Source organism: Cervus elaphus, chromosome 22 (assembly GCF_910594005.1).
Source record: "Cervus elaphus chromosome 22, mCerEla1.1, whole genome shotgun sequence".
NCBI classification, from domain to species: domain Eukaryota; kingdom Metazoa; phylum Chordata; class Mammalia; order Artiodactyla; family Cervidae; genus Cervus; species Cervus elaphus.
The window spans coordinates 12,830,087-12,845,678 of record NC_057836.1 but is presented as its reverse complement, the minus strand read 5'-3'; the positions used below and the strand labels follow the sequence as shown (position 1 = coordinate 12,845,678).

General features: G+C 58.4%; 1 protein-coding gene across 9 annotated transcripts in view; it reads left to right on the top strand.

Moving 5' to 3' along the window:
• Window positions 1–14,611, top strand: part of IQSEC3 (IQ motif and Sec7 domain ArfGEF 3) — an 88,313-nt gene extending 73,702 nt beyond the window's left edge. Inside the window, exons 10-15 of one of the 9 annotated variants that reach the window (XM_043882383.1) lie at window positions 997–1,096; window positions 1,210–1,371; window positions 4,979–5,071; window positions 7,798–7,850; window positions 7,933–8,012; window positions 11,147–11,280. In XM_043882383.1, the coding sequence (XP_043738318.1) occupies window positions 997–1,096; window positions 1,210–1,371; window positions 4,979–5,071; window positions 7,798–7,850; window positions 7,933–8,007 (483 nt within the window). In that variant the 3' untranslated portion in view covers window positions 8,008–8,012; window positions 11,147–11,280. Of the gene's footprint in view, window positions 1–996; window positions 1,097–1,209; window positions 1,372–4,978; window positions 5,072–7,797; window positions 7,875–7,932; window positions 8,017–11,129 lie in introns of those variants that run through there. The other 8 variants (XM_043882382.1, XM_043882380.1, XM_043882378.1 and 5 more) reach the window with 8 other exon arrangements.
• The last annotated feature ends 981 nt before the right edge of the window (window positions 14,612–15,592 follow it).

Sequence of the window (15,592 nt, the reverse complement as noted above, 5' to 3'; positions counted from 1 at the left end):
ATCCTCAAAACACATACCGGGGACTTCCCTGGCGGTCCAGTGGTTGAGACGCTGCACTGACCCATTAAGGAAAAAAGTACCAGTTTCTGCCGTCACCTGTATATGCATTTCTTCACTTTGCCTTTCGGCTTGTTAGGGATTAATGGATTGACCCATTGATTGACTTATGGATCCCAAGGGTCCTCCTCCCACAACCCCGGCATCCGGAGGCTGGGATTTTTCTTCTTCCATTTTGTTTTTGTTTGTTAGAAATGGTGGTCAGGGAAGGGGTCTCTAAGGAGGCCATATTTGAGTCAAGATCTAAGCGAGGAGGGGCTTCCCAGGTGGCGCTAGTGGTAAAGAACCTGCCTGACAACACAGGAGACTTAAGAGAGCCGGGTGCCATCCCTGGGACGGAAGATTCCCCTGGGTAAGGGCATGGCAACCCACTCCAGTATTCTTGCCTGGAGACGCCCATGGACAGAGGAGCCTGGTGGGCTACAGTTCCTGGGGTCACAAAGAGCCGGACATGACTGAAGCAGCTTAGCACAACACTGAGTGAGGAGAAGCTACAAGGAAATAGTTGGTGCAGAGACCCGCAGAGGGACCCACCCACCCTGTTCAAGCCACAGAGAGGACAGCTTGGCCTGAGCAGAGCAGGGACCAGATGAGGTGGGGGTTATAGACCAGGCCGGGAGTCTGGGCTGGGTGCTAGATGCAGTGGGAGGGGCCGCTGGACTGTTCCATGCTGTATATTGTGTGTATATATGTATGTGTGCACACATGTGTATATACGTGTGTGTGAATATATCCTAAGTGTGTAAGTCTGTGTCACGGGTATATGTGTGTATGAATGTATCCTAAGTGTGTAAGTCTGCCTGGGCGTGTGTGTCCCTTTCTGCGGGTTTACTTGTGTTCACCAGAGGCCCTGGGTGTCCGTCCATCCAGGAGTGTGAGGCACGTTTATCCCATGAGCGCACACCCGTCAGTGCACGTCTGTCTCCCTCTCTTGGACAGATTCTCAAACTCTGCCCCAAGAAGAAGAGCTCCTCCACGTACACCTTCTGCAGGTCCGTAGGCCTGCTGGGCATGCAGTTCCACCTCTTCGAGAACGAGTGTAAGTCTGCCGCCTGTGGATGTGGCTGGGGGAGGGGAAGGGGCAGGCACCCCTGGGCCCAGGCCTCACCTGCGGCTGCTCACGGCCCATGGTGGCTGGGGTCTGGCTTCCAGATTACTCTCACGGCATCACCCTGGTGACCCCGCTCTCGGGCTGCGAGAAGAAGCAGGTGCTGCATTTCTGCGCCCTGGGCTTGGACGAGATGCAGAAGTTTGTGGAAGACCTGAAGGAGTCCATCGCCGAGGTGACAGAGCTGGAGCAGATCCGGATAGAGTGTAAGGACGGGGCACCCCAGACCCCCGGGTCGCTCGTAGACAGACACCCCTCTGTGGAGTGAGTGTGGGTGATCCAGGCCCCTCTGCCTTCCTGAGCCCTCCCCGCCCGGCCCCACTGCACCATCACGGCTGATGGAGGCTTCACAGTTAAACTGAGGTACTCGGGGGCATGTGCACGTGTAGCCAGGCTGCGGGGCTCCCTGTGGGCCCCTCAGCCACAGAACTCCGCTGGGTTTGAGCAGGACCAGGGAGCGAGCCAGCCCTAAAGACAGGCACGCCCACCAAGGGGATCCGGGCAGAGATTCTCACCCAGTCTTCCTGGACAGCCTCCTCCCTGATCCGGTTCAGATCCCCACACATCACAGCTGGTTGTTTCCTGTCTTTCATGCCTTTTAACCTGTAAGGGTCCCCCCACTTAACTTTTTCATAACGTCGTCTTTCTGAAGAGTCCCAGCTGGCTTTCTGACTGCCCCTCACCTCGGAGCTGTCTTTCCGTCTTCCAAGGAGTGCCTGTTCTCGGTTGCTCTCACTCAGGCATTGTAGACAATCTCGGAGCCTCTTCATCCATCCGGGTGGTTTACCGGTGGCTTCGGGGTTCAAGACAAGAGCAGTGACAACCTGCGGTCTCTGCCCACCTGCACGCTTTCCTGTCAAGAAGCGTTGAGGCAGCTTCAGAGAGCCTTTAAAGGAAATTAAATAAGAATGGATTCAGAAACTCCAACAGAAAATAAAGAGACTCCAGATCTGCCTTGCATGGCCACTTAGTTGTAAAGTAGTTCTAAATTGGTTTAAACCCCTTAGGCAGGAGGAAAGGCAGTGGGAGCTTTGAGGAGGGTGCCGATGTGCCAGGCGGTGCTGTTTCACGAGCATCCCTGGAGCACCTACTGTGTGCCTGGCGGCTTGTTTAGGTGTGCCCCGAGGGAGGCTGCAAGGACTCACGGCCTCACGGGACGAGACAGAGCAGTTAAGGGATGTGTCTAAAGTGCACATTAGAAGCCAACGACCCGACAGTTGCACTGGCGTCTGATTCCGAGGTTCACATACTTTCCAGTCTGAAAATGAGAGGCTAGTTTCTGTTTCTAATTTCCTAAGAAAGCAGTGAAATCAGATTAAAACAGAAAACTCTCCCGCCAGCGCATATAACTCAACTCATTAATGCCTGGTGCAGGGAGGGTGTAAATTCCCTTTCTGCTGTAGGTGGGCAGTGTGACTTCAGGAGCATAACAGGCTCCTTTCAATGCCATCTTAGCTGTTGGTCTGGAACATTCTCAAGGATACACCCTCACCTTGTCAGAATGTCCCAGATGCAGCTGGAGAGTCCAGCACCCAAGGCAGGCACCTGCCTGGCTGCGCATGGAGACTTTCCCCATCAGCCTGGGAGGAGTGTATCTGCCCCTCTGAGAACAAAGGGATTGATATCGCCAGGATCTGGGTGCTAAGGGTGAATATCCTCTCCTGCTGTGCAGAGGTTGAGGGAAGTGGTGGTGGGGGAGGGCTCACTTCTGCTCCTGCTCTTCCGATGGAAAGAAAGGGAAGAAAGCTGAGCAAAGAGAAGGGGTTGCTCAGGAAGGCCGGGAGGAAAGAAAAGAGAAAAAGGAAAACAACAGCCAGAGTTCCTGTTTATCGAGCCCTTATTACGTGCCTGGCCCTGGGCTGAATGCTGCGCCTGTCGAATGATTTAATTCCTGCCACATCTTTCCAGTAGCTGAGTAGTAGTATCTTCATTTTGCAAATAAGGAAACCGAGTCTAACAGAACTTAAGGAAGGGGCCCCAAATTCACAAGATCCGTGACAAAACAAGACTGGCACCTGGGTTCCTCGGGCTCCTTGCTGATTTCTCCGAAGCCAAGGCGGCCCCTCTGGGGAGAGAGGAGCACCTCTCGGTTCAGTAAAATTATTGAGTATCGACTGACGGTGTGGTTCAGACAGTCGGCACAAATGGTTCTGGTTTGGGGTTTGCGAGCCGGTGTCCCCAGATTACAGACGACTAGTTGCTGGAGTGCGTGCGTGTTCAGTTGTGTCTGACTCTTCGCGACTCCATGGACTACAGCCCGCCAGGCTCCTCTGTCTGTTGCAGGAAGGGGGACCCCTTCCAGGGCCCGAAACTGGGCTCTTGTCTAACACTCGGAAATGAATTGTCCGAGGAGACACATGCTGACAAAGCAAGAGATTTTATTGGGAAAGGGCACCCGGGTGGAGAGCAGTAGGTAAGGGAACCCAGGAGAACTGCTCTGCTGCCTGGCTCGCAGTCTTGGGTTTTATGGTGATGGGATTAGTTTCCGGGTGGTCTTTGGCCAATCATTCTAATTCAGAGTCTTTCCTGGTGGCGCACGCATCGCTCAGCCAAGATGGATGCTAGCAAGAGGGATTCTGGGAAGTGGACGGACAGGTAGTGTCTCCTCTCGATCTTTCCCGAACTCTTCCGATCTTTCCTGAACTCTTCCGGCTGGTGGTGGCCTATTAGTTCCGTATTCCTTATCAGGATCTCCTGCCATAAAACAACTCATGCAAATGGTTACTATGGTGCCTGGCCAGGGTGGGCGGTTTCAATCAGTGTGCTTCCCCTAACATGTCCATGGGATTCTTCAGGCAAGAATACCGGAGTGGGTTGCCATCCCCTTCTCTGGGGGAAATCCCGACCCTGGGATTGAACCCACGCCTCCTTCCTTGGCAGCTGGATTCTTTACCACTGGCACCACTGGGAAGCCCCCTAGAGAGGCCGAAAATGGAACCCAAGAGAGTAGCTTTAACACAGGGAACTTTAGTGATGTCTCCTGGAAAAGAGGAACTGAAGAGGGATGTAATAACAGCTGTCGAATCCCCAAGGAGGGTAACTGGCCTTTCTCCAGCACCACTGAGGACCGACAGGAAGGAATCGGCTTTTAGTGTAGAGAGAGGAATTAAAGCTGAGTAGCAGGCAGACCAACTCAATGGACGTGAGTCTGAGCAAAGTCCGGGAGATGGTGAAGGACAGGGAAGCCTGGTGTGCTGCAGTCCATGGGGTCTCGAAGAGTCGGACACCACTGAGCGACTGAGCAACAAAACAGGCAGACATCCACCGGAGCCTCAGCAGCTGGGTAACCCCTTCTCAGGGGAGCTCGACCAGTGGACACGGTGGGCGGACAGGACGCTCCAGCGCTGGTGAGGCGCTAGCTACACCATATGAGCCTTCCATGTCGTCCTAGGAGCTGATGTGTGTTAAGCTCCTGACAAGCCTGAGTGCCTTGATATCTTTTCTCCTGCCACCCTCTTAATGATCCTATGAAGTAGACACTGTTGTCCCCATAACAGAGGCACAGAGAGGTTAAGTAACCTTCCTGAAGCCACACAGCCAGGCAGCATCAGAGCCAAGATGCAGACCCGGGTGGTCGCCCCCCTCTTGTCAACCTCGTCCCCCTCCTCTCGGGCTGTCAGAGCAGGGGCTGGCATCCCTGCCTCTGGAGGGGGAACTGAGGCTTCAGCAGGCACTAAACAGGCCGTGAAGTGGGAAAGTAGGTGCCGTGTGTTCAGGAGACCCTCCCCTCTCCCCCCACTCTCCCCCATCTCTCACTCCTCTGTGTGCTGGGGTCCGGGTTTCCCTCTGTTCATGAGCTTCTCCGTTTCCCAGGGGAGCTGGAGAAGCAGCAAGGAACAAAGACTCTCTCCTTCAAGGCTGGGGGAGCCCAGGGGGACCCGCAGTCCAAGCAAGGATCGCCCACAGGTGAGTTCCAGATCTGGGGCCCCACCTGTGTGGAGGCCCCGCCCACACCCCAGCCTTGGGGTCCTGGGGGATTTGGGTGAGGGAGATGCTGCTTTCCATGGCCCAACCTCCTGGGGCCTCAGCAGTGGGAGTGGGTGGAAGGTGAGAGAAAAATGTGTCCACTGACAAAGGTCACTGTCCTCCTGGAGGTGTTGGGACCCTGGGCCCCTCGCTCTCTGCAGACTGCTGGTGTGCGGGGTGGGGGTGTTTGCGACGGGGAGCAGGAAAGAAGAAAGGTGGCCAGAAGGGTCTGGAAATCTTGGTTTGCCCCCTCTAGACCTTTTCCTAAGGGGCCACCAGCATTCTCTCATCCTAGGTCTGAGTCAGCCTCCTGAAACCCACATGAATCCTCAAACCCAGTGTCTCAAATGGTTTCTCCAGGTTGAATTATTCACTCCATATGAATTCAGCCAGCTTCAGATTTTCTGCCACCTTTGGCCATGTTCTGTAGACTTCTTCCTCCCTTCCCTTGGCCCCCCTCCTACTTTTCTACCTCCAGCCCCCTCCCTTCCCCCAGCCTGCAGGGAGAAGACTGGCCTCCACTCCCGTCCCACCTGCCCCCAAAGAAAAAGGAATCAGAGGGAGAGGTGGCATGAGAATTAAATCCCAGCCCAACAAACCCTAGCAAACCATCCGGGACTCTTTACTAATGAATTAATTCAGTCATTCATCCTTACAGTAATGAACTCTTATTGAGCACCTGCTGTGTGCCTCATGCCAAGCCCTGGGAAACCAGGCTCCCAGCAGGACGTCAGTTTGAGCTGAGCCTCCAGTGGGCTCCATGCTGGTCCCAAACCCCCCTGGTTACAGCCATGGTGCTGAGATGCTGGGACAGCATCACAGGACCAGCCCCACCAGCTGGGAGATGAGATTGGTTTTCCAAGCATGGGTTTTGCTCACGGAGACCCTCACTGTGATGTCTCCTCTGTGTGTGGGTCCGACCCGCCACCATGAGTTCCTGATTGTCCACCTGCTCTGTTGTCAGCGGCCCCTTTATGTCTGAGGTCACAGCACATGCCTGTTTTCACGGCTGTTTAAACCCTGGAGTCAGACCTCAGCTGTGGCTGATTCCCGAACACCCCGCCCCACTCTCTGCAGCACAGCCCATCTCCCGGGGTAGCTGCAGCCCCTGGCCTCCCGCCCACCCACGTGCATCTCCAGAGCCTTGTCCATTAGCTCCATCCCCAGCGGGGTCCTCGGTTCCAAACACTGGCCCGGCTTCCTCTTGTGTTACAGAAAGCAGAGGGGTGGGCATCGCAGGGAGTGGGCGCCCTCCCAGAGGTGTGAGAAATCAGAGGGCCCCGGCAGAGGGCTCTAGGATACTGCTGGGGGTGGGGGTGGGAGTCAGGGGTGACTGAGTTGGAAGAAGTCCTCTAGCTGTCCCCGGGGGGTACACAGGGTGTGCCAGGCCCATCAGAAAGCCCTCATATATATTAATGCATATATATGAAATCTAAAAAAAAAAATGGTATAGATGATCTCATTTGCAAAGCAGAAATAGAGACGTAGATATGTGGAACAAATGTATGGATACCAAGGCAGGAAGGATGAGTTGGGAGAATGGGATTGATAAATATATATATATATATATATACACTACTATGTATAATAGAGATAACTAATGAGAACCTGCTGTACAGCCCAGGGAACTCTACTCAGGGCTCTGCTGTGACCTGAATGGGAAGGGAATCCAAAAAAAGAGGGGATGTATGTATATGTATGGGGCTTTCCAGGTGGCTCAGTGGTGAAAAATTCACCTGCCGATACAGGAGACATAAGAGATGCAGGTTTGATCCCTGGGTTGGGAAGATCCCCTGGAGGAGGAAATGGCAACCCACTCCAGTATTCTTGCCTGGAGAATCCCATGGACAGAGGAGCCTGGCAGGCTACAGTCCATGGGATCACAAAGAGTTGGACACATCTGAGCGACTGAGCAGCAGCAGCGTGTCTACGTGTGGGCGATTCGCTTTGCTGCAGAAACTCACACAGCCTGTAAAGCTGTACTCCAATAAAAAGTAATGGAAAAGAAAAGAAAACCCTCATAGATAGGAATTCTCTGGAGGTCCAGTGGTCCACACTTCCAATGCAGGGGTCACAGGTCTGTTCCCTGGGTCAGGGAACTAAGAACCTACATGCTTCGGGGCTCAGCCAAAAAAAAAAATGTTTAAAAAAAAGAAATCCCTGGTAGCCATCACAGACTGCTCTTACCTGCGCCAGGCTCTGCCCTGGGGCGCGTGCAGCTCACTGAATCCTCAGCACTCAGCTCAGTAGCAGGAACAAGAAAGGAACGGGGCCTCTCCCTCACGGAGTCTGTGCCACAGACACTCAGGAGCCCCCGGGAGCCAAGAACCAAGGCCTCCTCACAGCCACTCCGCACAGTCCGTCCGGGGCTCTGATAAGGGTAAAGGAGATTCGACAATACCCAGCAAGGAGAAAATGGGCCCAGAGAGGCGTAGCATCTTGCCCAAGGTCACAGAGCTGCTCAGTGGCAGAGCTGGGCTCAGGCATCAAGTCCGTTGCCGCCCACAGTTGTGGGGCCCCTGGAGGCTCCAGAAGGATGCCAGGTCGGGAGGTGTGGGGTGGGATGGGGCGGGGGTAGGCGGGGCGGGCGGGGGGTTGGCGGGAGGCAGGGCTTTGTGCAGGAACAGGGCGGTGGAGAGTGAGCCCTGTGCTGTTTGCATTCAAAGCCAAAAGGGAGGCGGCGGCCGCGGGGGAGAAGGCGGCGGAGAGCGCGGTGGAGGTGAGTGGAGGCCTGGTCGCCCAGGTGAGTGTGTCTGCGTGCCCCACCCTCTTCTCACTGTCTCTGTTGTTTCTCTTCTCAGGTTTTAATCAATGCCTCCCCAGCCCGACTCACCATATTACCAATTTCAAGAGATACAATTAAAAGTTACTGCTAGCATGGGTAATGCCACTCTTCCAGCGCCTAATTAAGCCACAGTGCCCCCTCCAGTTCCCCGGACGCCCAGCCCACCGAGCCCCCCAGGCTGAGCTCCCAGACTAACACATGCAGATGAAGCCCCCCGCACCCCCACTGCATCCCTCCACGGTCCCCTAAACCCACCGCCCCGCACATGCTATGGTCCTGATGCTCCGTGTCCCCCTCCCACATCCTGCCAGCCTCTGTGGAGGGAGCCTGGCCCCTCTGAGAATCACCCTCAGGTCCAGTCCCCAAGTCAAAGCCTCTGGGGAAAGTGGGGGCGGCTGGGAGGGTACAGTGTCTGCCCAACACAGCTGAGCCACCTGGAAAGCTGGCAATGGGGTGGGATATGCCAGAGAAAGTGAGGCGAGGTGGGACTGGGGTTGTCTTAGGGCTTCTCCTTGGAGGGGTGGGGTGGGCGCTGCTGTGTCTGAAGACCCTCCAAGTTGGCCGGAAGGGACTGGTGGAGTGACAGTAGCAGCTGGTCCCTGCCAGCCCTGGAGCGCCACCTGGGAGGGGGCGTGCAGTTGCCCTGCAAGCCTGGGGACCCCAGCCCTCCCCACTGGCTCCCCTCGGACCCCTGTGAGCCCCTTACTCATTTCTGCCAGGCCTCCAGGGTCCCTCATGCTCACACAGACCCCCCCCACTCCAAGCTGGAGGAGCCCCCTCTTAGGGCTCTGAGGGAGGAGCCCTGCCCCCAGCCTAAGCTCGGGGAAGCCCCAGGACACCCTCACTCTCCCCGTGGCCCCCCACCCCCCACACACCTGTGTCTGGAGGAGGCACCTTCACACGGAGGAGCTTCCTGCCCCAGCAGCTGGCAAGCCCCCAGGGTGGGTATTCCATCCTCTGCGACCACCACCCCCCTTGCCCATCTTCCTGCAGCTGCCCGTTCTCCAGCCTTGCAGATAAACGCCGCAAGTTACCAGCCCTGCCCGTGCCTTCGAGCCCCTGCCCAGGGAGGACCATGGTCTGGGGGCCCTTCGCCCCCTCCTCCCCTGGTCCAGAGGGCCACGTGGCTATCTGCAAGGCTAGCCCCAGGGCCCTGCCAGCCTCCGCTCCCCTGCACCAAGGGTAGCCTTGCCTCCCACCTCTCTGCTGGACCCCAAGCTCCCCGCGTCCTCCGCTGCCCACCCCCGTCACTGCCTGGCCGCCTGCTGGCAGGCGCTTCTCCAGCTTGTCTGAGCTGTCAGGCTTGCTACTCATGTTCCATCCCTTCCCCTCTCTCTCTTCTTTCTTTCATCAGCAGGGGGTGGGTCAGAATGACAGAATGTTCTGCTGTCACTTCCTGCTTTTCACTTACTATTAAAGATAAGGATGGGCCAGCTTGGGTGGGGCGGAGGGAGGTGCAGACAGCAGAACGGGGATCAGGGACAGGGAGCGGAGGAGGAGGTGCAGGGTGAGACCAGAGCTGCGGCCACAGCGGGACTCAAGGGTCTGAACAGGGCCGTCAGGCGTTTGCCCCGAGAGGGGCTGCGGTAAAGTCTGCGGGCAGTGAGCAGAAAGCTTGACTCCATGGTCTCAGGCCACTTCCTCTCGGGGAATAACTCAGAATAGAGCAGAATAGAGTGGGGAATAACTCAGAATAACTCAAAGCAGGTGGGGAAAAGAGCCGCCCCCCCCCCCCACCCCCAGCGGATGGAAGGAAGCCTTCTGTCCCAGTGAGGACCACAGAGGACTCCTCAAGAGGGAGGGAGATGCAGCCCTGCTCTGCGCTGTCTGGGCACTGAGGGGCTTGGGGACTCCTTTGTTGGAATAGGGCAGGGAGTAGCAGGGGGAAGAAGCTCAGGCCTAGAAAACACTGCCAAGGTAAAGGTTGAGAATGGAGAGTAGAGCCCACGGCCTGCAGACCCTGGAGGTGGGGGCTTGTGAAAACCAAAGAAGCGGGGCTGGAGTGGGGGGATAGGGAGCAGGACTGGAGAGCCAAGTGACCTGTCAGGGCAGCACCCGGACCCAGGAAGGGGGAGTTCTTGACATTGCACCTTTTGCCAGTGAATAGGGTCAGGACCTGCTGGCTTAGGGCTCTGAGATAGTGTAGGGCAGGGCCATCGTGGTTTAGCCTGGCTATAGGGTCCCCTCCTTTGCAGCCTTGGTGTCCCCCATCATGAGCCTGAGGGGTGATGCCCCCAGGACTGTCGGAAGCAACCCCAGAGATAAGAGTCTCAGCCACCCCTGGAAAGGTCCAAGAGTCCAGAAAGGCGTGTGTCTCATCTACAGGCTGGAGTGCTGGAGGGACAAGGAATTAATTAAACCCTCCTCCTTCCAGAATCCTGTTATTTATTCCACCATCCCTGCTAGCAAGAGGAGGACAGGCTAGTCCCCAGTGCCCATGGAGGGAGGGGCCACCCCTCACAATCCAACCCAGGGGGAAAAATGGGGGTCCTTTCTGGGTTCCCCCCTCTGGCAGCAGGACAGATTTCTCCAGGACCCAGGTTGGGCCAGAAAGGCAGCTGAGGGCCTGACTGTGGCTGGACTCTCTCTTGAATGTGTGGGCATGGCCCTGGGGAGTCTGGGAGGATGGGGCATGTCCAGACCGCCCCTTGGGGTGCCTGGAATTTCAGGGTTTAGACACCTTTGTGATTCCACAGTGACGATGAGGCCTTGCTTTAACAAAGCTGGTAGGAGGGGAGGGGCTTGCAAGGCTGAAAGCCACCTGCCTCCTGACCCTGTCCCCATGTCCCCAACACACCCCTGGGAGACAGGGAGGCGGTAGAGATACTCCTGCTTTTCCAGCTTGAGGCCAGTGAGGAGATTGGTGGGTGATCCCATGTGGCCCAGGGCGGCCCAGAAGGTCTGTGAGGTCAGACTGCATAACCTGAGTCCATTGGTCCAACCACCCACCCCACAGACAGGAGCCAGGAGGCTCAGCTGGAGCAGAACATAGCTGTCTCTGGGCTCCGCCCGAGCCCGGCACCTCTGCCTGGCAGCTGGGTGCCCTCTAGGTGGCGGAGAAATGGGGAGCGGGGCCTGCAAACCCCTGATGGGCACAAGAGCTGGGAAAGGGGTGAGGGTGGGAGGGGAGGGAGGCCCGGGAGGGAGGCCAGTCCCAGCAGCTGGGAATTAGTCTTGTAACATTTCATACTTCTCTGGCTGTTTCTAAACTAGGTGTCAATTCACAACAGGCTTCAGGTGTCCCCGCACAGCTCCGGGCCGGGGGCCGAGAGGGGAGCGCCGTTGCCAGACCTGCAGCCTAGCCCCTCGAGGGAGCAGCCCCCACCGCCTCCGCCACCGCCGCCCACGCCCCCCGGGACCCTGGTGCAGTGCCAGCAGATAGTCAAGGTCATTGTTCTGGACAAGCCCTGCCTGGCCCGCATGGAGCCCCTCCTGAGCCAGGCTCTCTCCTGCTATGCCCCAGCCTCCTCCGACTCCTGCGGCTCCACGCCCCTGGGCGGTCCGGGCTCCCCGGTCAAGGTGGCCCACCGGCCCCCGCTGCCCCCGCCCCCACCCCCCTACAACCACCCGCACCAGTTCTGCCCGCCCGGCTCCCTGCTGCACCAACGTCGCTGCTCCAGCGGCTCCAGGAGCCTGGTGTAGACACGCCCCCCACGCCCCCACGCTGCTGCCGCAGAGGGAGGGGGCCACGCCAGGGCCCCCACTGCCCCTCCGCCCGCTGCTCCCCACGCCCGGCACGCCGCGTTCCTGGTCACCCGTCACTGTCATTTTGGAGAGAGGACTCCCGTCCCTGGTACCTGGTTTGCTGGGCCCAAGCTTCCATTCCTCAGTTGAGCAGCCCTCCCCTCCAATCTGCCGGCCTCCCTGGCTCCCTGCAGCCCCACCGGGCCCTTCACAGCTAGGCCTCTTCTACCCCGACCACCCCTCCAGCCGCTTGGACCAGGGACTGAGGGCGACAGGAGCTGAGGGCCTAACCAGCTTCCTGGGCCGGGTCTGCGGGGCCCTGGGCCTCAGGCCAGGTGGACAGGTATGACAGCTATGGGCTGGCACCCGAGCCTAGCACAGAAGGTGGTCTGGCTCCTGCCCCAGCATTGGGCGCGCCATACTGCGTGGGGGCCGGTTGGCCCTGGATCCCTGGAGCCGCCAGGTCAGGGGGAGGCCTGGGGAAAGGGGTAGGAGTCTTTGATGCCCCTCCCCGCCCCTCAGCCCAGCCATCTCAGGAGGCCGCTCCTCTGTGCCCTGGGGACGTTGACCCTTCTGGCCCTGGGGACAGGGGGCCGGCTTCTGCTTCCTCTGGGGCTTGGGTGCTGCCTGCCCCGGGGGCTGCTGAGACTTCAGGAAACGGGGAAGGGAAGGGGCACCCCTCAGCTCTTTCTCAGTCAGGTCCACAGAGCCAAGGAATCGTGAGGTCACATAGCTACAAAATGCACCCTTTATAGAGTTTCTTGTTCTCTAGCCCCAAAGAATGTCAAGTGTGCGCCCGGGGCATAGACACGCACACACACAGGAGAACTGGGTCCTGCCCATGCAGAAGCAGAAACAGGGAGAGGCTGGGTTTGCCCAGGGGCAGACGCAACCAGCAGAGCGATGACTCCCACCCACCCAGGTCAGGCACCCCCTCCCCATCCCCCGTCCCCGGAATGACTTCCGTGGCCTCCACGAGAGCCATGGATGCAGAAGTACCCATGCAGAAGCAGATGCTTGGAGACTTGCCATCTCCCCACCCCCCGCCGTCACCCTCAACTAGCCCTCTTAACTCCCGCCCCCACTCCAGAAGGCAGCAGGCCCGCCTCCAGTAGGGGTGGCTTCAAGCGTCCCTACACCCTCAAAACCACGAAGGAGAGCCACGCAGGGCTCGCTGGTCTCCCCAGGGCCCGGCAGAGCCAGAGCCAGCCTCTGTGCGACCCCTCTGTGTGCTGGCCGGCCTGCCCAGTCACGGCCCTTCCAGGGATGGTCTGTCCCCGCCAGGCTGGCCCCTCCTCTGGTCCTGAGCTGACAGCGCGCTGCCGTCCTCCGTTAAGGGTCCTGCCGCTCGGGGCCCGGGTCTGAGACATCCCAAGAGATGGCAGCTGAACACCGGACCTAGAGTGAATTCACTTCTCCCCAGCCCCACTCCATGCCCCAGCTGCAGGCCCAGGGCCACGAGGAGGCACGATTCCTCCCTCTCTCAGAGATCCCAGGTGACCTAGTTTCGTGTGTACGTGTGTGAGCACAGGCATCACTGTGATGTCACCCAGTGAGTGTATTTCTGGCTCTGTCTTTGTCAGCCCGTGTCCATAACGTGTGACCAATTTACCGCCTGAGCCCGTCTGTGCCCCCCCGCCCCCCCACCGAGTCCTTGTTGTCCTGGCCCCTCTCCCGTGTCTTTTCTGTAACAGGGTCGCTCCAATCAGAGCCTTTCCAAATGGAGCGGCTGACCAGTGGGGTGCATGGGTCAGGTTCACACGCCCGGTGCCTGAGGCCTGGGAGCAGGGGTGTGGGCTCAGAAGGAAAAGGATGTGTCTACGGGGTGGGGGTCGTGGGGACCCTTGTCATCTGCTCACACAGCTGACCAAGTGCCCCCTCCCACTCTGCCGATACCCAGCCTTTCCAGGTCGGGACCAGCAGGGGGCTCAGGGCGGGCGCATGCGTGGTCCTCTCCACTGAGGATGCGAAGCTCAGGGGTCTGAGTGCCCTTCCCCAGGTAGGGCTTCACCCCTAGCGCCCCCTCCACCACCGCCGCCCCTTCCCCCCCAACCCCCGGTCACTGCTGTGGCTGCCCTGGGCCCCAGTGGCGCCCTGGGAATGCCGGCCCCAGGAAGCAGTCCAGGCTGGAGTCAGCAGCATGTGGAGCCCACCCTGAGCTGTGAGGGGCTTTAACCCCCGCAGGCCTGGGACAGGGGGCGGCAGGGCCTCCCCAGAGTCGGGGGAGCAGGGTTTCCAGCCTCTGAACCTCCCTCCTCTGACGGACCAAACGGCTAGGCTTGGGGCCCGCCTCTGTGCCGGGCCCCAGAGCAGACCCCCAGACCACTGGGACAAGCCTCGGGCCCTCCGCACAGCTGTGGCCACGTCAGGGCCCCCCACCCTCCGGGAGGGCCCAGTGGAGGTGCTCTTGGTCTCCTGCCCCCCAGCCCCTACCGAGGGGCCCGTGGGATGCTGCTCAAGCCCCTAAGACACGGCCTCCTGGGCAGATGCACACTGACCCCAAGGTGGCCCAGCTCTGTCCATGCTCCAGGCCTTACTTTGGGGACCCGGCCCCTTCCCGGTTTCACCCATTTGTCCCCACCTGCAGAATCAGGAGATGAACCTAGCTTCCCCCACCCTGCGGGGCCAGCCCACCTCCGAGCTGGAGCTGGCGTGCACAGGTACCCGCCCACGTGCTCAGCCCTGACCCCGCCGCCCCGGCCCCCCACAGCCTGCCAGACGTCCATGTGCCAGTAGGCTTCCCCGCCAACCGCCCGTCTGTCTGTGGCTTCCCCGCCAACCACCCGTCTGTCTGTCCCCGTGTTCTGCTGCACATACATCCTCGCTGCGCCCCTGCCGTCGCCGCGTACGCCCCCTCACCCGTTGAGAGCAGCCTCTCAAGGGAAAGAAAAGCAAGGTGGCTGCACCCAGCGACGAATCCAAATGGCAAATATTTTGTAACAAAATAGCCCAGAGGTATTTTATCTGTTCAATTCATAGAGTTTTAGAGATTATATTGAAATATGTCACTTGAGCAAATGGTGTCGATTCTGTTTCTTTCGTCTACCTCAAATCAGATCTTGGTGAGACCACAGAGGCTGAGGGCACCAGCTGGGTCTCCTCTGGCCATGGGGGTGACCCCCTGTGACACAGGGAGCCCTTCATGCACAAATGGGGCAGACAGCCCTGGTGGTCCAGAGGTTAAAAATCTGCCTGCCAGTGCGATCTGGGAAGATCCCACATGTTGCAGGGCGACTGAGCCCGAGTGCCGCAACTACAGAAGCCCGCAAGACCTAGAGCCCATGCTCCGCAACAAGAGAAGAGCCCCACTCATCACAACAAGGAAAAGCCTGCATGCAGCAAGGAAGACCCACTGCAGCCAAAATAAAACAAAAATGCAAAAACAAATCAATAAAAAAAAAATGGGTCAAGGCACTATCAAGAACTATCTGATGGGCAGGCACTTGGTCAGAGCTTCGGGTGCAGGGCCAGGGAATGACCCCCACCAACACACACACACACACACACAGAATGACCCCCACCAACACAGGGAATGATCCCTACCAACACACACACACAGAATGACCCCCACCAACACACACAGGGAATGATCCCTACCAACACACACACACAGAATGACCCCCACCAACACACACACATGGAATGACCCCCGCCAACACACACACATACACATGGAATGACTCACACCAACACACACACACACGCATGGAATGACTCCCACCAACACACACAGACTCATGGAATGACCCCTACCAACACACACACACACGGAATGACCCCCACCAACACACACACACACACAGGAAATGACCCCCACCAATACCCACACACGCCTAGCCACTTAAAGCAGGTTTCAGTGGAGGCTAGGACAGCTCTGCAGGGAAGAAGCACCATGACAGCCAGCGTGCACCCCAGCAGAGCGGGAGTCCAGGGGCTAGGACTTGGTTGTCCACGATAGAGGCCCTGCTTGGTTTTCTGGACTTGGTTTCCAT